Below are 23,027 nucleotides of genomic sequence, written 5' to 3' on the forward strand. Positions count from 1 at the left end.
AAGCTTCCTGGTCTCAAATAAATAAAGGTGATATTTGATTCTCAAATTTCAGGTAGAGTGACACTGGCTATACGGGTGGGTGGGAGGAATAGTAATTGTTGAATAATGGCTGGTAGCATTAATTAATGAATTTGCTTCTGTAATTAACCATTTATTTAACTCTTCATTTATCTAGTGTTCCGTGCCAACGTGGCAGATCAAAGTTGGCTGAGAATGCTTTGTCACTCCTCTCCCTGAAAGGCATGTCTATTTTCCCACTCCCGTGATTCTGAGCTGGACCTAACACTGCTTTAACCAATAGAATACAGTAGAAGTGATGCTCTGCTTTAAGACGACTGTCACCTTCCACTTCCTCCTTCTTGGAACCCAGCTTGTGATGAAGCCCAGGCAGCCACACGGAGAGGCCCGTGTGGAGGAGGGTTAGGGCTCTGAGTCAATAGTCTCAGCTGAGCTCCCAGCCAACAACCAGCACCAACCTGCCAGCCATGGGGGTGAAGCATCTTGGAAGTGGCTCCTTCAGCCCCAGTTGAGCTGTTCTAGCTGATGCCATGTGGAACAGAGACAAGTAAGCAGTCCACGTGGACCCTGCCCCTATAGCAAAATCCTGATTGTTTTTTTTTGTTATTTTTTTTGCGGTACGCGGGCCTCTCACTGTTGTGGCTTCTCCCGTTGCGGAGCACAGGCTCCGGACGCACAGGCTCAGCGGCCATGGCTCACGGGTCCAGCTGCTCCGCGGCATGTGGGATCTTCCCGGACCGGGGCACGAACCCGCGTCCCCTGCACCGGCAGGCGGACTCTCAACCACTGCATCACCAGGGAAGCCCTGATTGTTGTTATTTTAAACCACTAAGTCTGGGGATAGTTTGTTACACAGCAATCATCACTGAAACTTCAGAGCTAGTGCTGGTCTATGGGAACCCAAAGATACAGACGTGTCTTAGCCTACGCTCCTCTCAAAAGCAGAACCTAAGACAAAGGTTTGCTTGCAGTATACAGTTTCTTTGAGAAGTGACCTCAGAGAGCAGAAATGAAGACCAAAGGGGGAAGACAGAGGAAGGAAAGCCAGTATTTAGGTGTGTCCCTGAGTTGTCCACCACAGTGGGTGACTAGTACTTGAGCCCACTGGGACCGTCTGAGGAGCCCCAAACATTGTGTCTCAGAATCGTCTGCCTGAGGGATGAAAGGGAGAAGCATTGGGTTCCCCCCTCTATTGGCCGGAGGGGTCCGTGGGATGTTCAGTCCCCCCACACTTCCAGGATGTGAGTGTGTGAATGCCACGCGGGTTCCTGACAGTGCCGCAGGCTGTGACATGAGAGAAGTCCCGGGCCAGGAAGCAGGGGACATTGGCATATGTTGGAGTTAGGTACTGTCATCACAAAGTGGACAAAGTGGCATGGAACCATTGCTGTAGCCTCGGCTGGAATCAGAGGTGAGGCCGTGAGAATGGGAGGTGGCCCACGAGAGATGTCTAGAATGACACGGCCCTTTGAGAAGCTGACCGTGTAGTGCCCTTCTCAGCACGTGGGCAGTGGCTACTCCATGAAGCTGTCAGGCTCTCTCAGCCGCACCTGCAGGCTGGTGTTAATTCCGGGCTTTGAGTCCCAGTCACCAGCAACCTCCTGGTTCAGAGTTTGAAAGTGAGTCTCCTCTGGACGCTAAGATTTCCAACTGGCATTGTCCCGGAGACAGTAGCCACTGGGCCAGGTTAGTGCTTCTTGCAAAGAATCTTAAGCAGCGCTGCCCACCTTTCACCAACAGCTCTACTCTTTGGCTAGAAAAGTTCCAAAGCCTTTGTCTACCTGTCTGGCTTAAATTATTCACAAAAAGTTTAGAGGTACTTGGAGTCCTCTAGAAGGAAACACCTAAGGCCGGTTTACATGAGAGGCTCTTTCTAGCTGTGCCACTTCCCCTGCTCAGAGGTCATGGAGGTGACACTTCCAGATTCTGCTGGAACTCTGAAACCCACAGGAAGGGCAGCCTCCTAAGAAACTCATCTGGGATGATGGGGCCTGGAGAATACAGTCTCATCGTAGCAGGTTCAGGAAAGTATGTTCCTGGAACCTAGGCTGGGAATCACGTTGCCGTGTTCTCAGAAGGTTGGAGTAGGCAGGGGGCTCAGAAAGGTCACAAGGGTTACCTTGCCCCTCATTTCAAAAATGTGGGCACTGGGAATGGCCTCTGGTTTCTCAAGCTTTGGAGTAGGTGTAAAAGAACTTCACAGAAAATGTCAGAAAGCCCTTTGGGTTCTTTGGAGGACGTTTTCAAAGTAGCATTGTAAGGAGTTATAATAATAAAACATGAAGGGTTGACAGAGGTTTGCACTTAATGCATTTTATGGCCGAGACCCTGTTGAACAAGCAGGGTATGATGACGTTGCTGTTGGGGTGGATGTTTTCTGAAGAGAGGATAATAGCGTTGGGTAAATTCAGTTCATTGCTGCCTAAATCCTCCACTGGACTTTGAGGGTCCAAGTTCCCAAAGAAGAGGCTCTGTCCCGTGGACCCTGAATAGTCTTCCATCTAAGAGTAGATACTGTGTTCTGACTCAGAGTCCAGAGCAAAAAGTGTGACTTATACCCAAGAGCCATTACACCTGTGGGCAGGGCAGTGCTCTTGGCTACAGGGACCGTGCCTTTTGAGGCAATAGATGAGAAAAAAGCTCTCATCTCAAGGCTGGAGTTCTGCTGCATCTGTCGTGGCTTCGCCCCCTGTTAGTCAAGTGACCTTGAGTAATCATCTCACCTGTGTGAGCCTCAGTTTCCTTCTCTGTCATGGGAGAAGCATTCCCTGCCTCGCCGGCTTGCTGACCTCAGTCAGATAATGGGTGTGTGCACATTGGCTCAAACCACTGACGGGGTGGAGCTGCCTCCAGGTGATCGGTAAGGAGCAATCTCTCAATCAATCCCTCCTCTTTCTTTTCTGCTTCCCTTTGCACTGTGTCTTCCTTCTCTCAGCCAGGAATCTCAGCTACTAGAATATCAGCCTCCTAGAATCCTTACAGCCTCACACCTAGAGGGAGGGAACCCTGCCAGCTCTAGGTAGAAAAACACCTGAATCAATCACCATGGCTGGGGGTGTGGTGGGTGGGGTGACTATGGAGTATTTTGATTGGTCTAGCTTGGGTCATGTGCCCATGCCTGGTCCAATCACTGTGGCCGAGGGCAATGGAGTACTAGGATTGGTCTACTTGGGGAACATGCTCATCCTTTGGCCAGGGAGGGAGGCACTATGCCTGGGAGCGTCCATCAGAACCACCTGGTTGGTGCAGGAGGTGGAGGACAGTTTTTCAGAGAAGGAGCTGTTGATCTGGGCAGTTGAAACTGTAAATGTCCACTGAAGTGGAGGGCTGCTTTGTGAGCCTTTAGGCGCCAGGTGCCTGTAAGGCGACGTCAATATTTCTGTTGTTAGCCCTGTACCTGAGTTTCTGTGAGGAGGACCAGGGGCGAGGAGCCTGCTCCACTCTGAGTATCCTGGCCAAGAAGGTTGGGGACTTGATTTCTCACCTGTTATTGAAAATTCCAATGTCTTATCGATAAAACAGTTCTCCCCTTTAAAACAGAGAACACATGGGACTTCCCTGGTGGCGCAGTGGTTAAGAATCCACCTGCCAATTCAGGGGACATGGGTCCGAGCCCTGGTCCGGGAAGATCCCACATGCTGTGGAGCAGCTAAGCCCGTGCGCCACAACTACTGAGCAGGTGGTCTTTGGCAATGCTCTCTGGTCTACATGTGTACAATGTGCCTGACAACATGTGAAAGTCTAAGAAGACACAACAGAGGTACAATGGCTCCTGGCTCTCAAAGGAGTTGCAGGCTGGCAGGGGGACAGCTGGCAAAAAGGCATGAACGCTCAGGGGCTGTCAGCATGGAGGAGAGAGGGGGGAGGCCGAGGGGCTCAGAATGCCTGGTCTGGGGAGAGGATGGCCCCTGCTTGTGGACTTCTCCCCACTCCCTGCCATTGCCAGGCCACCAATACTTGAAAGGCAGTAACACTCTTTGAAAGGCAAAGAGTATGAGCTCTGTCTGGACTGGCTGGTGTTATCCAGCCCCTGCCCATCATTTTTCTCATCTATAACATGGTGATGATAATAATAGTACACACTTCACAGGGTTGTCATGCAGATAACATGTTACTACATGTCAAGTGCTTACAAGTGTAAGCACACAGCATGTGTCCAACTCACATAACTTGTTGCCATGTGTCACATCAAATATTTGCTTGTTACTTCATTGACTTTCTGTCTCCCCACCAGATTATAAATTTCATGAGCAGGGACTTTTTTACAGCTGGGTGCAGTATTCTCAAGGCTCAGAATAGTTGCTAGCACACAGTAGGTACTTACTAAATATTTGTGTACTGCATACCTGACAGTTAATCTTATACTTGGCTTGAATTATTTTAAGAGCCTCCTTCCTGGTCTCCCTTTTTCCAGCCTCTATATCCCTCCAATCCTTTTGCTCTTACTCAAAAGGTCAGGGTTTTGTTGTATTAAAGCCTTCAGCTGATGGGGTGAGGCCACATGCTGTGGAGATTAGGGAGGGCAGTCTGCTTTACTCAGTCTGCAGATTCAAATGTTAACCTCATGCAAAAACACCCTCACAGAAACACACCGAATAATGTTTGACCTGGGTTTTAGACAGTCTTTTTAAAGTTAATGCTGACCTTTGAGTTAGATGCTGATGATTCTGGAGTGGATTCATGTCTTGTTTTTTATATAGCCAATAACGCCGCTACAGTTCTCAGGGTGGATGGTAAATGCAGAGAAGCATTTGCGCATGTTACCATCTCATCATTAACTTTCTTGAAAAAGAGAAAGTCAAGACCTTTACATTTTCATTACTTATGCACTTTCCTTTTTTGTCAGACTCATTGCTTCTAAGGGTCGTTGAAAAGTGACAACGCGATTGCAAACACTATGATAAATAACTGTAGGTTTACACCATCCAGTAAGTGGCAAAGTTGCTCCGACTACTGCCTGTGAGCCCTTCAGCAAGACTCTTGCCTTTGAGGTCCCGCATGTCACAACTACGCCCTTCGCCTGTCACTCCCCGTCCCCCACTGGCTCTCCAGTGGCCTTGTGGCCTTATGCCTCTTGCAGGCCACAGCATCACCGACTGGATCAGCAACACTGAGCCTGTCCCTTTGCACCACCCCAGCCGGGGGCAGTGAGCTCTCCTGAGTTGCTTGTGTCCGCGAGCATTTCAGCATCCCCGGGAGAGCCGCAAACCCTGTCCTTGAGAGGGTTACCCTGAGACAGGAAAGGCCGGGAAGGAGTGGCAGGTCAGCCCTCGTCATCTTCCGGATTTAGCCTCAAGTTTACTGAAAGCTTGCTCACTGCACACGTGACTCACACACCAAGAAGCTGGCAGGGGAATGTAAATTGATACAGCCACTATGGAGAACAGTATGGAGGTTCCTTAAAAAACTAAAAATAAAACTATCATATGACCCAGCAATCCCACTACTGGGCATATACCCTGAGAAAAGCATAATTCAAAAAGAGTCATGTACCACAGTGCTCACTGCAGCTCTATTTACAATAGCCAGGACATGGAAGCAACCTAAGTGTCCATCGACTGATGAATGGATAAAGAAGATGTGGCACATATACACAGTGGAATATTACTCAGCCATAAAAAGGAACGAAATGGGGTCATTTGTAGAAACGTGGATGGACCTAGAGACTGTCATACAGAGTGAAGTAAGTCAGAAAGAGAAAAACAAATATTGTATATTAATGCATATATGTGGAATCTAAAAAATAAATGGTTCTGATGAACCTAGTGGCAGGACAGGAATAAAGATGCAGACGTAGAGAATGGACTTGAGGACACGGGGAGGGGGAAGGGTAAGCTGGGACGAAGTGAGAGAGTGGCATGGACATATATACACTACCAAAGGTAAAATAGATAGCTAGTGGGAAGCAGCTGCATAGCACAGGGAGATCAGCTCGGGGCTTTGTGACCACCTAGAGGGGTGGGATAGGGAGGGTGGGAGGGAGATGCAAGAGGGAGGAGATATGGGGATATATGTATATGTATAGCTGATTCACTTTGTTATAAAGCAGAAACTAACACACTATTGTAAAGCAATTATACTCCAATAAAGATGTTAAAAAAAAACAAAAGAAGCTGGCAGGAGCTGGAAGCCCAAGTGGAAGGGCACCAGTCGCATCCTGGCTTCTTTAGCAATTCTTTTTTTTTTTTTTTTTTTTTTTTGTGGTACACGGGCCTCTCACTGTTGTGGCCTCTCCCGTTGTGGAGCACAGGCTCCGGACGCGCAGGCTCAGCGGCCATGGCTCACGGGCCCAGCCGCTCCGCGGCATGTGGGATCTTCCCAGGCCGGGGCACAAACCCGTGTCCCCTGCATCGGCAGGCGGACTCTCAACCACTGCGCCACCAGGGAAGCCCTAGAGCAATCCTTATTAACACTCCATTAAACAATGACAAACCAGGCAGGACTCCAGGACAAAAGAGGTCAGCCAGGACTGTCCCGGACAAACCAGAGCGTGCGGTCGCCTCACTTATGGGGCGCTTTATCCTCGGGCCCTAGGGGATGCTCCAACCTCAGCCGGAGTTAGGGGTGGTGTGTGCGTCCAGGCCTTGCACGAGCGTGCGGCACAGGTGGGAACAGCAGACTTGGGGTCCTCCACGAGTTACTGCAAGAGGCTGCTCACTCCTGCTTCCTCAGGGCAGTGAGAGGGAGGGTTTTCCCAGTAGGACCACCCATTCTGTGGCCTTACCTTGATGTAGAAATCCCGGCTCTAGCTCCCGAGGTCTCCACTCCCGTCCCCGAGGAGGCCTTGGAATCCGCTCATCGCGGTGACTTTCCTCCTCAGCTCTGGCCCCTTGTGACCTCTCTGTTCCCCCCTCCTTCACTAATGTAACTCAGCTACACGTGAAGTAGATATTTGACAAGTACTGTAACCAGGACGTTTGCGTGTTTGAGAACGAGCTGGAGGAGGGCGGCTTCCTAAGCCTGCTCGGGCCCCGCGCCTGAAAGCCAGCATTTCCAAAGGCACTTGGTCTGCCCTTGGGTTGGAAGGGCCTTGGGGTTCTGTGGGGTGTCTTTCTCTCGGATGCCCAGCCCCCAGCCTCCTGTGCTTGGCCTTGAGCAGATGACACCAAGTGACTGTGGCAGCCAGCCGGGTATGAGGGGCATTTATCTCTCTTGCTAAGTGGGGCAATCTTCTCAAGAGCAGAGGCTTCCAGCACAGGGCCGGGCCGAGCCCCTGGAGGGTTCCACGGGGAAGGGCAGGGTGGGAGGGTCTCCCTCTTCCATCACAGGTAGAGCCTGCAGCTGTGCTCTAGGCCCTGGCAGGAGGAAGGGAGCGTTACACCTGAGAAGTTTGATAAGCTTCCCAACACCCCTGTGGACAGAGGAGGGAGGCTCAGGGTTTTCTTACATTTTTTATTCATTCACTCTTCCTCCCTCCCTCCCTCCCTCTCTCTCTTTCTTTCCTCCCTCCTTCCTTCCTTCCTTTCTTTTTCTTTCTTTCTTTCTTTCTTTCTTTCTTTCTTTCTCTCTTTCTCTCTTTCTCTCTTTCTCTCTTTCTCTCTTTCTCTCTCTGTTTCTCTCTTTCTCTCTCTCTCTCTCTCTTTCTTTCTTTCTTTCCTCCCCCAAACACTTTGTAACCTCTGCACGTACTATGTGGCTGAAACCCTCACTCTGACCCCACCCAACCCTCCCAGGGGGAGGGGCAGCGCTGCCCCTGAGGGTGAAGGCAGGGTCCGGGGTGCAAGCAGCGTGGACACGAGGCTGCAGGAGCCCCCTTCCTCCTCTCAGCCCCCGCAGCGCCCACCCCACCGCTGGCAGCTTGGCTGGTCCTAGGAGGAGGATCCCGGCCAGGCCAGTGGTCCACCATGGGGTAGCGACCTGGGGCTCCCACGGCAGGAGTCCTCCCGGGGAAGGTCCGGGTCCAGTGGGGAGGACAGCGCCCCTAGTCCGCTGCCCACACAGCTCACTCTCCTAGTGAACTGAGTCTGAAAGCGCCCAGAGCCTCAGGGTTCTCTCTGGGCACCGGCAGGGCAAGGCTGGGACACGGATGTGGACGAGGCTGTGGACAGCATGGTTGAGGCTCCCGCAACCTGGCAGAAAGACAGGGCAGGAGGGAGCTGTGGACCCCTTTACATGTCAGTGACCCAGCCCAGCATCAGCCAGGACTTCCAGTGGCTTCTGGGCACTAGAGCAGTGTTCCCAGCCCAGCTGGTTCCCAGGCTGGCCAGGGCGCCCAAGTCTCTCTTGCTCTAGATGGGGGTCCTCCAGCATATGGCCCGAGCTGGAGGGGTACCCACTTTCCCCCTCCACCTCCTCCAAACACACACACACACACACACACACACACACACACACACACACACACACACACACACACACCACCCACACAGGCTGGGATCCTGGTCAGGCCTGGACCGTAGTGGTTTCAGCCACACGGTAGACATGAATGTTGAAAAATGCTTGTGGAGTGAAGGATGAATCCATGAATGAACGAATGAATGAAAACATTTAAGGAAAACCTGGATCCTCCTTCCTCTGTCCAAAGAGGTATGGGGAAGCCTAGCACACTTCTCAGGTACGGAGCACTCTCTCTGCAGCAGCAAGGTAAGGTGGGCAGAAGAGTCGGGATTAGCTCTCCCAGAGGGGTCCCCTTCCTAGCCGGGGGTCCCCTGTCTCCCGGACTTCTTTCGGAGGCTCCAGGGCTGCTGACATGCCCGCTCCAGGGCTCCCTCGACCTAAATCCAGCCTGGCCTCCAAAAGCAGACCAACTCTGCCTGCAAACGTGTAAACCCAGGCACACCTTAGGGGCAAGACCCAGGGAGCAGCGGTGGCCCTGGAGAGCTGGGTGTGAGGGATGGGAGTCCTGCACAGTGGCCTGGCCCGGCGTGAGCAAGGACCACGCAGCAGACGGCCGAGGAGACAGAGTGGGTCTCTGGCCTGGCGAGAGGCAGCGAGGGGTCCCATCCTTTCTGCCCTGATCTCAGGGGCCACAGTCACCTGTCAGCTATATAGCTGCATTACCAAGCCAACAACCACAGGGTTTGTGAAGCTCTTTGCACGAGGCCAGGGCTGCAGGGGAAGATGCACAGATAAGGGTCCCACGGCCTGAGCTCCAGTCCTGATGCTTTCACTGCCTCACTCTACAGCTTTGAGGAGGTACTCAGCCCCCTCGAACCTTGAACCCCTTGAAAACCGAGAAGAGCCGGCCGTGCTTCGTCTCTCCCTTAGAATGTTAACGTGGGAGAGGGGCCTTCCACACTAGCCAGCAGGCCTCCCACTTGACAGGAGAGAGACCTGGGCTCAGAGATGAAGGGACACGAGCAAGGTCACGCAGCCGGCCAGCGGCAGAGCTGGGTTCAACGCCAGGTCTCTGACATCTAGGATGACACCTGTTCCTCTGCTTCCGGCTAAACGACGTGGATTCACACAGAAGGAAGAGTATCGCAGAGGCGTGGGCTCTGCGGCCCCCAGCAGGAGACCCGGCAGGCAGGGCAGGCTGCACGCGACAGATCGCCTCAGGGAGGAAGGAGTCCCAGCACCTGTTTCCACCCACTGTGCTGGCTGCAGGTCCTCCCTGGCATCCGGTGTTGCCCTCCCTCTTACCTGCTGAAACCCTCTGGGGGCTGTTCTGTCGTCCATGTCTGAGCTCAGGCTTAGTCAATGATGTTTGCCTGGGCTTACAGGACAGCCCTCTCCTCTACGCAAGGAAAATCCATTTGGGTTGGACTTTCACAGGGTGTAAGATGGTTTCCAGCAAGAAGATAGAGAAAATATGATGAGCGTTGTTTTATTTCTTTGAATTGCTAGAAACCTCTGATCTTTGGGGCGCTGAGCACACCACATAATCCTTTTCTATCATCAGTGGCTCTTCCTCAATCAGTCTTCAGACCGTGGTCACCGGGGCCTTCTACATCTTCTTTGCTTTTGCTTTCCTCCCTTTGTTTGCTTTGTACAAATTAAGAGCTTTATCTTGGCCTGACTGGCCCGTGACGGGGAGCGGGGAAGGGGTGGGAGCGTTGAGGTTTAGAGTCTTCTTCTGCAGTTTCAGGTCCAAAATATCAAAGGTTGTCTGTATCTCACACTGCAGCAGCTCCTTCAGGCATTCAATCTGGATGTGAATGGCCTCGTTGATGAGATTTTCTAGCTCCTGAAAGAAACGGAATGTGGCTGGTGAGCAGGGCCTGGGGAAGGCTCAGGCCGTCTGCAGACACAGTCCCACCGCAGTTGCAACTTCTCAACACAGCCTCCTCCTTTCTCAGTGTGCTGGCATCTTCCATCCCCCCCCCAGACCTACTCTCCATCTGTCTCCACCCCACTCTGTGCCCTGGGAGGCTGACTTTTAAGGTCTGCATCAACCAGCTCCCTTGACCTGTGGCTGCTGGCTGGGTTCAGCCAATGGGAGACCCTGGCAGGAGATCTGAGGGTGGGGAGACGAGGAAGTCTCTCACCTTCCTGCCGGCCAGCTGGGGTTGGATATGGCCATGGCCATGGTCCTCCACCTGCAGCTGCACTTCCCTCCCTGTGGCCCTCTCCTACAGCTCTCTTTTTGCTTCTTCTCTCCTTCCTTCAGGCGTACTGTGGCAATCACCCCATTTGAGTGTGTCATTTATTGTTCACACTGCTCTGGGCTCGGAGGCCAGCTCCATATCCCCTACTTTCTGGTTAAGTTCCAGATTTTATTTTCTCTGGGCCCCGCAGCATGGTATGTGGGATCTTAGGTTCCTGACTGGGGATCCAAACGGCACCCCGTGCGGTGGAAGCTCAGAGTCGTAACTACTGGACCACCAGGGAAGTCCCTGGTTAAGCTCCATTTAGATGCCAGCCCCCTTCCTTCCTCTTCTGCCCTCATCTCATTCTCACATCTCAAAGCTCCAGTTGCAGGCTTCATCGGAGGGGTCAGGGGAAATCGCTCAGAGAGTGGGTGTGTCCCCCACCTAGCCAGACTGGGGAAGAATGAAAACTCAGCCACCACGCGCCAGCTTCAACAGGAGACCCTGTCATCGCAATCAGGATCACGGCATCATAAAATCCTGGCGACAGGGACCGTGTAACTGTGTTTCTCCAAGTTCCCTGCCCAAGCAACCAATCAGTAGCGGAGAGGTCATGCTTGTCCTGGGAGTGTCAGGGGACATACCTTGAGTATCTGGTTACCTACAAGTCATTGTTTTGAGATCTCATATTTTAACTTAGAATCCCATGCAAAATCTCACATTTGCCCTAGAAAAATAGCGTTCTTCCCCTAGAGCGTCGGGGAGGATTGGGCTCCGAGAAGACGCACTATGTTTATCCTGCGGTGTTGAGTGTCCCCCGCTCAGGGCCACAGAGCGGAGGGGACTCTAGCCTACAAGCTCCACCTGGCAGGGACCAGCAGGCCTGATAATGGAGGCCTGCAGGGGAGCTGGGGGCAGCAGGAGGGGAGGCGGCCCCTTCCACCCGTGGCCTTGCCCACGTATCTTGGAAGGTCCCTTGAAGGAGGTGGAGACAGGCCGCTGCTTGTGTTCTGCTGGGTCCCCGCTCAATGCATGAAGGGCAGCCGATGCGCTATTTACCGGGAAGACTTAAACTTAGAAGAGTATCATTTGTTCCATTGTATTAATTGTTGTTTAGAGATTTCCCCAATGTTTTATGCATATTTAAAGGAATGCGTCCCAAAGCCACCCACTCTTTGGCTGACAATTCAGAACCAGGACGCTTTTGGAACACAGAGTCGCTGAGACTCCCCATTCCCACCCCAGCTCAAACCTCCCTGACACACGCACACCTACATACACACACGCACATACTTGTCCCTGTGTTCAAAAACAAGCCACAGTGATGCTATCAGTGCCTACATATAGTTAAAAAATGAATTTAGACTTGGCCAGGCCCTCAAGGAGTTGGCTGCCCTGGGACCAAGCTAGTAGCCATTTATTGAAGAGCTGGGCATCAGGGACTCTGGCTCCTGGAGCCCCAGGAGTCCTTAAGACCTGCCAAGAGGGCAGCCAGTTTCCTAGCTCCACACACACCCCTGGGCCACTGGCTCCGCCCCTCCCCCACCCCATCACATCACTGCCCTGAGCTGTCTGTCCCCTACGGCCCTTCCTTCTTTCCCCCACTCCCCGCCCCGCCCAGGCATCCTCCACGGACGCTGGCTCTGCAGCAGACGAAGGGCACTGAGGAAATCTATGGTGGTTCGCAGCCTGGGGGCTCTTTTGGCAGAATCTGCAGTGGAAAGGACTTGGACTTTGGGGCCAGCCAGACCTCAGTCCAAATGTAAACTCTACCACAGGCTAGCTTGGGGACCTTGGGCCAGGCGAGTAAAGTCTCCGAGCCTCAGTTGTCTCATCACTAAGATGGGGCCACGAATTATACATCTCAGGGATGTTTCATGAAACGTGCATGCAAAGCCTGTCCCCTTCTGCCCCCTCCTGGTGTGTGGACCTCTTGCGGGCCTCAGGGTCCAGCCCGGACGTCCTCTTTGTGGGAAAGGACGTTGGTGGGGGGCAGGCGAGCCTCCTCCCGCCCCAAGGACCCCACCTCACCTCTCTCTTCAGGACATGGTGCTGCCACCTGGGCAGCTCCGGGAGCAGCTCCTGCAACAGGTGCTGCTGCTCTAGTTGCAGGGCCTCCTTCAGCTGCAGCATGTAGGCCCTCTTCTGCACCTCGGCCGCGCTGAGCTCCACCACCCGCTGTTCGTGCTTCCAGACGGCCTGGTCCTTGCCCGCAGCCAGCGGGAGGGGCTGAGGCGGTACATACACCTCCAGGTGAGTGACGGTCAGCTTGACGTCCTGGTCCTGGCCCAGGACGTACTGGTAGAGTTTGTAGTGGCGGATGAACGTGTTGTGGAAGTAGTCGCACTGGGCCAGCAGGTGGGTGGTGTTCAACTGCCCCCGGTAATCTCTGAGCTTGTTCCCCAGGATCGTCACAGCCTCAGTGGTGGAGCAGCCTGTGGGCACAGAGGGGCCGGGCATCGAGTGTGAATATGGGGCTGAAGCTGCATTGATGGCTGGTTGATAGACTTGGACCCCAGAGTCCACGTCCTACCAGCTATTCTATGTCACCATCTATTAGGTCTTGAAAGCCGTGGAGTGCATCATGTTTCCCCTTTTACCTTGGCCTCTGGGATGCTCAGAGGCAATTCTATGCAGTAGCTTACCTTTATCCCATTTGTTCTGATATGGTTATCTCACGCCTTATCTCTATTTTGACACGTAACTCTTGTTTTAAAGACTTATTTCAGCTGTGCTTTATGTTGTTTCCACTTCAAACCCTTTGGGAAGGAGATGAGGGTATAAAAAAGGATTCTGAATCGAGTGGAGCATGAGATGATTGGAGAGACATTATATTGGTGACTTGGGTCACAGAGTTCGGCAAGTGTTGCTTAGACCGCGCAGAGATCAATCATTTCTGAGGGTAGCACTGGGCAACGCTCCTTGGAGGGTAAACCGCCTTCTCCCATGTCCTCCCTTTCACGCCTCTTGTTCACAAGCCTGTCAGAAGCCCGGGGTAGGGGTGTGGTTGGGGCTGGGGCAGGACTCTCTCCGGCGTATGATTGCGTCTTAAGACAGGGATGGTTCATTAAAGGGTCGCAGCTAAACGAGGTGCGTGTCCTGTGAACGGACCCCGGGCAGGGAGAGGGCAGAACAAGGGACAGAGAATGACCCTGGCCCCAGTGTGCGAGGAGACCTGAGTCCTCACACGGATGCCGTCCCCGAGGCGCACTGTGAACTCGGCCAAGTCTCACCCGCCCCCTGACTCAGGGTCAGCTCTTCAGATCAGGAGCTTGGGCACAGGCTTTGGGGGATTCCACCCATTCATCTATCCACCCATCCATCCATTATCCGTCTACCCACCCACCCATCCATCTCTCCATTCATCCATCTCTCCATCCATCCAACCATCCAGTCGCTCATCATCTATTCATCATCTCTCCATCAATCAACAATTAATTTGTCAAACTGTTACTGGGGGCCTATTAACTACTAGGCACTATGCTAGGTTCTAGCAATATTATCTTGCGTCTTATCAGATGCAGCTCTTGCCCTCAAAGTTCTCACAGGAGAGATACACGAGCAAACGTTAATACACGTGTAAAGAGGACCAGAATCGGGTGATGAGGGATGCTCAGCTAAGGATGGGTTCTCCTGGAGAAGACGATGCGTGAGTGACATCTCAGAAGCTGAGCAGGACTGAGCCAGCAAAGGTGGTGGGGGAGGCATGGCCTGGGTACAGCGTAAGCGAGATCAGAGGGGCAAGCAGCCACATGGCACGGGTGGGGAACAAGACCGAGTGTGTTGTTGTCGGCACCTGAATGTAGAGGCAGAAAACGGCAAGCGTTGAGTGGAGAGGTGGGTGGAAAGCACACGGGAGGGCCTTGAGTGCTGTGTTCAGAAGCCAGGGCTTTGTACTGCAGGCAGTGCAGGGCTTGCCCAGGGAGACTCTGGTTACATGGTGGCCTGTGGGCAGACTGCGGCCCAGTCCGGACTGGAGTGCCAGGTCAGCAGGCATGGGCAGAAGGGGCAGATTTGAGTGGCAGGACTGATGGCCAGATGTGGAGGGGGATAGAGGCCTGCCCGACTCCCAGGCTCTTCCTGGGGACCCTTGGGGAGTGGGGGCGGGGGACACCAAGAGTATATGATAAGCGTGGGACATTTACCTCTGTTGTGACCCCTGTCCTCAGAGACCTTCCAGTCTGTGGAAGAGGAGACTGTTGAACAGATGACATCCCCTCTTTGTTCTCAGCCCCCAACTCAGAGCTCTGTGCTCAGTAGGGGCCGATAGGTATCCAGTGAGTAAATGAACACATTCTGACATGTGAAGTGTGGTGAAGGAGCTGTTCATTTATCCCTTCAACAAATATTCGTTAGGGGCCTTCTTTCCATGTGTCAAGAACCCATTTATGGTCCAGGAAGGTGGTGAAAGGCTGGGGGGAAACACACAGATAGTATAACCCTGCTCAGGGCTACGTAGGGCTGGGCAGGTGCACAGTAGAAAGAAGTGACTTTCTCAGGGAAATCGGGGAGCAGTTCCCTGAGGAAGTGGTGAAGGAGCTGAGATGGGGAGTGTCAGAGGAGTTACTGGGCAAAGAGAGGTGGAAAAGAATGAAAGCAGAGAGGGGAAACAGCCTGTGCAAAGGCCCTGTGGTTGGATAAAGCGTGGCCCATTTGAGGAAATGAAAGGCTGGGGGTTGGAAGGTTGGCAGGCTAGAGAGCATCCGGTGGGTCCCACTGTTTCTCACAGGGGCCTCCCAGACCACTCCACCCCACACCACAGCCTTATCAACTGGTTACCTTCCTGTATTAAGCAAAAGTTGAAAGTTAAATTTACTGAAAATAGTTTTTAAGAAATTAATTTTGTCCATTGTTTTGCCAGAAAAATAACAGTTTTGAATGACATTTTAAGACTTGCTTGCATTGCTCTCATCATTATATATTTGTATACATTCTTCTTTGTCTACATAATTTGACAATTTACGCACATAAATAAGTCACATTAAAATTTACTCAGAAAGTATAGTTAAGTTCAATGTTGACAGCTTTTCAGGTTTTAATCTAACTTTCAAATGTTATTTAGTCATCTTTAACCTTGCATCGAATACAAAAGGTAAACTTTATGTGTATAAAGCAGATATACATATAGTATATAATCAGACGTACAGAATACCTAGGATATTAAAATTTGATAGCAGTGGGCAGTTAGGGAAAAACATCTAAAATGGCTTCTCAGAAGGATCCAGCAATCCCACTTCTAAGTATATACCCAAAGAAATGAAATCAGGGTCTTGAAGAGATATCTGCACCCCCATGTTCATGGCATTATTTACAAGAGCCGAGATACGGAAACAGCCTAAGTGTCTGCCATGTCTGTAGACGAATGCATCGTTAAAGAAGTTGTGATACACACACACACACACACACACACACACACACACACACACAATGGAATACTATTCAGCCTTAAAAAAGAAGGAAATCCTGTCATTGGCAACAACATGGATGGACCTGAAGGAGAGTATGCTGATTGAAATAAGCAAGACACAGAAAGATAAATACTGTGTGATTCTCCTTGTATATGGAATCTAAAAAAGTGGAACTCGTAGAAGCAGAGGGGCAGGTGCAGGGATCCACACCTGGTTCAGAGTTTCTGGGAGGCAAGGCTGAAGTCTGGGGGACTGGGCTGGGGGACAGACGGCCTGAGGTCTTCAGTCTGCAGAGGGTAACAAGCTGTGTAGGTCACATGAGAATGCTGGACTTCGTCACAGAAGCTGGGCTCTTGAACCGGAATTCATGAAACGCAAGGACATCCGAGGAAGGGCTTCAGGACTGACCGGGACCCCGGAATTGCATCTCGAATTTTGCATGCACATTTTTTCTGGGGAGACTGCACCTTAGAGAGAATCATTAAATTCCTAAAGGAAAAGTGAAGAAGCTCGGCTCAGAGCTGCGGACCACTCAGAGGCATTAAGCTGAGAAGCGAGATGTCAGGCAGGTATTTCCGTAGGATAGTACGTGGAGGACGGCGGGGACGGCCAGTGAAGGTGTCCCAGAGGGCAGGCAGCAGCGTGGGGTCATCGGTCTCTGATAATCAAAGCTGGACTTGAGGTCTGTATGGAGGCATCTTTGTGTGAACTTGGTGAGGTGAATCACGGAAACTTCTCTGGGCTCGGAGGAACTGGATTTGCAGGAAGGCACCCTACTCCTCCTCCCACCTGGCCAGGCAGCACGTGGGGCTGGGGTCACCTGCACCCTCCAGATGTGGGCAGCCCTGGCTGCCTCGTTTGGCTAGGCCAGCCCCGGTCTTCTCCACTCGGCCCTGGCAGCCACGCATGGAGCCCAGGTTTGAATCAAGTGCGCGAGCCCCATCGCGCTGACACCCGCAGGTATCCCAGCTGCCTGTCATCCTGGCAGATGCCCTCCTACGGGCTTGGCCATGGCCTCAGCCATAGGACACAAGTGTGGGCCTTGTCCCGGGTCAACAGGGAAGGACCCCTGGGCTGGATTCTAACTTTCAGCCCCAAAACATTCTTTGGACCAGTTCTGGTTTTCAGCAAAAATTGTCCCAAGCTGGCTCAGGAGACACACTTGGCCCCCAGACCACCCTCCATTTGTCATGGGTTGAGAAGCCCCTGATGACTCAGAGAGCCAAGGATTAAGTCTCAGGGAGAAGCCTCTGGCTTCGGGAGGACAGATCTGTCCTTGCAAGTTGCTCTTCAATTACAGGGAGTGGCCTTCATTTGCATTGGCTGCTAGGAACTTCCTGAAGACGGTCCGCAAGGGCCTGGAGGCCAGTACCTGCGCCGAGTACAGGGGAGGGGCGGAGGGGAACACGGGGCCAGAGCGTGGGTGGAATAGCCCAGTTGCTCCAGAATCAGGGCAAAAAGGCACTGGGCCTGGATGGGGCGCTCTGGGCTCCCTCCCGCCCATCCCTCACGGGCTGGGTCTGGGGCTGGGCGAGGGCGAGCACAGGGGTGCATCCTGGGGGCTTGGGAAAGGAGAAGAGGGGCTGTTCCTTCGGGTGGGTGAAGGGGAGGATCCAGCTGCCACTGGTGCCCCATGACAAACCAGTTTGTTTGCCCCTGCCTTGGTTGTGAGGGGAGGAACCCAGTCAGGCTGCAGCCTGGCCCGGCTTACCCTTCCCAATACCCGAGCACCTATCAGGGCAGCCTGGGATGGTGGGAAAGGAAAGCCCGCCGCTTCACCCTCCACTTCACCCCCATCCGGGGTCCGGAATGCTGCTCCCCGCCCCCTTTCTGCTCTTGAAAAGGTTCTGCCAAACTCATCCGCCCTGCGGCGCCCTTGCCAGCTCAGAAGGGATGTGTTTTCTTTGACGGGGAGAGGACTCTTGTTCGGGGGGCTCCCTCTGTGGCCCGCACGCCCTGCGTCATCTCAGGCTCTGCCCAACGCCTCCCAGCAAGGTGAGAGCAGATGTAGCCACCATCCCCACTTTACCTGTGAGAGAAACTGAGGCTCCAAGAGGTCAAGGGATTTGCTGCAGGGCGCACAGCTGCTGAGTGGCAGAGCCAGAATTCCAGCCCCAGCCTGACCGGGCAAGGCCCCTCTCAGCAACCAGACCTAAGAGGCTTGGGCTTGCTTTGTAGACCCTGGAGATGGACACCGGAAGGGCCGGTTTTCCAAAGGTTGTTTTGCAACAGGTGTTACATAAAAATGCATGGCCTTGAACACACGCTGGATCCAGGGAAATTAAACAGATGTCCTGAATATGCTAATGAGCTCAGCAAAATATGCTAATAGGCTCAGCAAACGGCCAAAAAGGGTTGAGCCTATGCGATGTTTCTTAGATTTAGTTGAGGCAAATACAGGCAGACCTTGGAGATATTTCGGGTTCAGTGGCAGACCGCTGCAATGAAGCGAATATTGCAATAAAGCGAGTTTCCCAGTGCGTATGCAAGTTATATTTACACTATAGTGTAGCCTCTTACGTGTGCAATAGCCCTATGTCTAAAAAACGATGTGCATACCTTAATGAACAAATATTTTATTTCTAAAAAATGCTAACCATCATCTGAACCTTCAGCGAGTTGTAATCTTTTTGCTGGTGGAGGGTCTCGCCTGGATGTTGAGGGCCGCTGACCAGTCAGCACTCTGACCACCGTACCAAGGATCTGGTCGTACTGCACCTTGCCAGCCACGTGCTCTGTTTTCAGGCACCATTCACAGTCACGAGGAGGCCCCCAGTGAGCCCAGGGCACCCCTGGCCTGAAGATGGCCTTGACGCTGGGGCCGTTCCTTAGGACCTGGTGTGGTTTTAAGAAGCACAGACTGGGGATTCAGACAGCTGTGGGCTCACAGCCTGCTTCTGCTTCTTAACCACTTGTGCGAGTTATTTTGCCTCTCTGGACATCAGTGTTCTCATCTGTAAAATGGAGGCAATAAAAACGTCTACCTTGGGCTTCCCTGGTGGTGCAGTGGTTGAGAGTCCGCCTGCCGATGCAGGGGACACGGGTTCGTGCCCCGGTCCGTGAGGATCCCACATGTCGCGGAGCAACTGGGCCCGTGAGCCATGGCCTCTGAGCCTGCGCGTCTGGAGCCTGTGCTCCGCAACGGGAGAGGCCACAGCAGTGAGAGGCCCGCGTACCGAAAACAAAAACAACAAAAAAGTCTACTTCGTAGGGTTAGATGTGGGCATATGTGATGGAGGTTTCCGAAGCGCCAGGTACACGGGGGCACTCAGTACATCACGTGGTTGTCAGCATCGTCATCGTGAAGATCCTAGGCGTGGCCTCCAGCTCCCCGGGGACTGTGAGCTATTCTGGGATAAATCTGGCTTTCCAGAGGATCCCGCATGCTCCTCGGGCAATGCATTCCTAGAGGAGCATTCAATCCTCTCCCTCCTGGGTCCTCACCTGGAAGCTCTCTCTACCTTGCTGGGGGTGGGTCATGGATGCTGACGTGCTTTTTCTCCTGGCCACACCGGCTGCTGAGGTCAAAGGATGGCTGGGAGTTGGCTGTCCCCAGTTAGGGGGTTCAGAGGGTAGAGGAAGGGGCAACTCTTCTGGCGAGACCATTTACTGAATAACCCAGTAGTTCATAGCTCTCCCCAACAACTCTGGCACATTCTCTTCTCTCTCTCCCTGCTACTGTGAGCTCCTCAGTGGCAGGAACCTGCTCGAATGGACCAGATTTCCCAATTCCAGAGGATCTTTCCAAAAAAACTCTGGACGTGTAGCTGTTGCCCAGTGTTCAGCTCTCAGTAAATAATAATACAACCAGCCTACCCTGGCATGCTACTTTAGAGTTTTAAAGCATTTAATTATCCATCAATTTATTTAATTGGTCATAATCAACTCATAATAGAGGTGACTGCTGTCATTTAACAGATGAGGAAACTGACGCTTAGTGGACCTATGCAAAATCAGGACTCCAACCCAGATTCCCCAGCTCCAAGGCGAGTACACCTCAGCTCCTGAAGTATTTTTGAGGAGTGAACAGAAGATATGACATATACAGAAGTACAGCACTTCCACTACGGCATTTTAATTTTAATTTTATTTTTATTGTGGTAAACTATACACGACATAAAATTTACCATTTTAACCATTTTTAAATGCACAGTTCGGTGGCATTAAGTCCATTTGCACTGTTGTGTAGCCATCACCACCATCCATCTCCAGGACTTTTTTCATCTTGCAAAACTGACACTCTCTCCCCGTTAAACACTAAGTCCCCATTTACCTTCTCCTCCCAGCCCCTGGCAACTCTAGTTCTGCTTTGTCTCTACAAATCTGATCACCGTAGGTACCTCATAGAAATGGAATCATGCAGTATTTATCTTTTTGTGACTGGTTTCTTTTCTTTAGCAGAATGTCCTCAAGGTTCATCCATGTTGTAGCATGTGTCAAAATTTCCTTCCTTTTGAAAGTTGAATAATATTCCATTGTATGTACAGACCATATTTTGGTTATCCGTTCATCTGTTGATGGATTTCTTCTACTGTTTGGCTATTGTGAGTAATGCTGCCGTGAACAAGGGTGTACAAATATCTGTTCCAGTCCCCACTTTCACTTTTTTTGGGTATATACCCAGAAGTGGAATTGCTGGATCATAGGATAAGTGTATGTTCAATTTTTTGAGCAAGTACCCTGCTGTTTTCCCGTTCACTAGGTTTTTTGTGTTTGTTTTAAACATAAACCAATAGTCACATTAAAGGAAAAATCTACCTACACATTAAGATTTAGAAAGACTTTGTTGTCCTTTTAGAGATTTTCTCCCTGTTCACTTTCCTGGGACTCAAAGGGCAAACACAGGGTCGGGTATTTTAAAGACTGTCATGGGCTTTTGCCCAAGTTCTTCTCTTTGTCCGTAGTGGTCCCCTGCCTTGTCTGCTTAGCAAATGCACCCCTCACCCCCATTCCTCAAGAAGTTGGCTAATACTAAAGAACTTTGGCAAGAAGGACTGCCAAAACTCTGGGGCCAGATGATCTCAGGGTTAATGCTGTTTTTGTTTTTTACTGTGTGACGATTTGCAAGTTACCTAACCTCTCTGAACCTCAGTTGCATCATCACGAAATGGGGACAGTAGTACCCACCCAACAGAGCTTGTTGTGAACATTAAATGAGATGATCCACGTGGAGGGCTTGTACGTCAGGACTGCTGAGTGAGTGGATGTCCGCTCTTCTCCACGTCCTGGCGCGGTGCTCGGGCGATGCTTGCTGGACAATGGCTGAGTGAGTGGGGCAGGATTAAGCTGATTTGGGAGGGTTCGGAGGTCAGAACGGGAGCCAACAGGCGGAAGGCTCAAAGAGAGAGATTTCAGTTCAGAAGCAGGAAAAAATTTCTAGAAGCAAGAGCTTTATCAGCGGAGAAGTGAGGAGGCATTTAGCTGGGGAGAGAAATCCTGAATAATGTGTGTGTGTGTGTGTGTGTGTGTGTGTGTGGTGGGAGGGGCCTTGGATCAGGTGACCTCTCGGGTCCTTTTGACTCTAAGAGGCCACGGTGATTTCCACTGAGCTGACAGTCCCCTGTAGCCACATCTAGGGCATCGTGTGTGCCCTCTGCAGCCACCTCAAGTTTGGTGAGGGGCCTCTGACTTTGGATTTCATCATCCTCCTCATCGTCATCATCCCCGAGATGAAAATGACCACCTAATCCCACCGTCTCAGGGACAGGGCACTGTACTGAGACTAAAAGTTGGCAACTTCTTACCCGTCCCTTGTCCCCTCTGCTGCTGGGGAGCTCAGAGACCGGCCAACATGTCCAGCCGACCGAGGAAGAACGTGGGAAGTTAGAGGGAGAACAGGGAGTCATTCCAAAGGGCCAGAGCTCTGGTCCCCAGGGCACCAGTACCACCTACCCACACTCGGGCACATCCATGCAAGAACACATTAGCCGACGGGCACAGCTCACCCTCTGGGCTGGGCCTACGCCACCCGCCGCATCGGAGCCGCCCTGCTGGGGCCAGGATCCCAGGCTCGTGCTGGGAGTAGCTCCAGGTGACCAAGTCAGGAACCCAGTCCCCAGGTGTGCCACCTGGCTTTCCAGGTGCTCAGCTCCCCTGGCATGCCAGCAGCCTCGTTCCACTCACCGCAGGGCTGGGGGCTCCTCAGCTTCTTACGTGCCCTGTGTACAGATCCCTCAGGTCAAGATGGAAGGTCGCATGGCCAGGGGTGGTGGCGGGAGGGCGGGGTAGGGGGTGTGCTCTGCTGTCAGACAGACCTGGGTTCAAATCCTGACTCCACTTTGACCTGGGGCAAGCTGGTTAAACTCTCTGGGCCTCAGTTCCTTCATCTTTAAAATAATGCCCATGATGCAAGGTCACAGTGAGGCTTACAGAGGCTACATGCGGAAATGCCAGGATCTCTGTGTCCCCCTACACAGCAGGGATAGCCCCTCAGGGAACGTTGGGGAAGGTTCCATGGCATGGTTTTGATTTCTGGCCGACTGACGGGCTCATCCTCTCCTGGTGGGCTGTGACCCCACTCGGTGTCAGGGGCTGTGTTAACACAGTGCCCCCCACTCCCCCTCGCCTCCGCCCAATGCATATGTTGAAATCCTAAGCCCCGGCCCCTCGGCATGTGACTGAACTTGGAGATAGCGTCTTTACAGAGGGCATTAAGGTTAAATGAGGTCATGTGGGTGGCCCTAATCCAATAGACTGACGCGTTTATAAGAAGAGATTAGGACAAGATACACAGAAGGGCCATGTGAGATACAGAATGAGGCCACAGGCCGAGGAGAGAGGCCTTGGAAGAAAGCAGCCTTGCTCACGCCTTGATCTTGGACTTCCAACCTCCAGAACGATGAGAAAACACATTGCTATAGTTGAAAGCGCTCAGTCTGCAGAACTTGATTACGGCAGCCCGAGCAAATGAATACGCTCAGGGAGGGACCTCTGGAATGAGAGCTGAACCTTTGCCCCAAGAGATGCTCTAAGATCTCAGTCAGTGGCTTCTATGGAAACTTCCACTCTCCATCAGCAAAGTTGCCTCCAAAGGCCTCTCCTCCAGGTTTGGTCTGAGAGGTGTGGGGTTTGGGCTGCCCAGGAGAAAGCCGCTGGACAGGCAGCCTTTCAGGAAGACAGAAGGGCCCCTGCT

The 23,027-nt window shown here is 52.3% G+C and overlaps 1 protein-coding gene across 1 annotated transcript in view; it reads right to left on the reverse strand.

Annotated features, from left to right (window-relative positions):
* Nucleotides 1-9,787: 9,787 nt before the first annotated feature.
* C6H8orf74 (chromosome 6 C8orf74 homolog) overlaps nt 9,788-23,027 on the reverse strand; it is a 28,157-nt gene continuing 14,917 nt past the window's right edge. The window contains exons 3-4 of the mRNA XM_049711265.1: nt 12,519-12,922; nt 9,788-10,144 (exon numbers count right to left, since the gene is read on the reverse strand). Coding sequence (XP_049567222.1) covers nt 9,905-10,144; nt 12,519-12,620 — 342 coding nt within the window. The 5' untranslated portion in view covers nt 12,621-12,922 and the 3' untranslated portion in view covers nt 9,788-9,904. The remainder of the gene's footprint in view (nt 10,145-12,518; nt 12,923-23,027) is intronic.

Source organism: Orcinus orca, chromosome 6 (assembly GCF_937001465.1).
Source record: "Orcinus orca chromosome 6, mOrcOrc1.1, whole genome shotgun sequence".
In the NCBI taxonomy this organism is placed as follows: Eukaryota; Metazoa; Chordata; class Mammalia; order Artiodactyla; family Delphinidae; genus Orcinus; species Orcinus orca.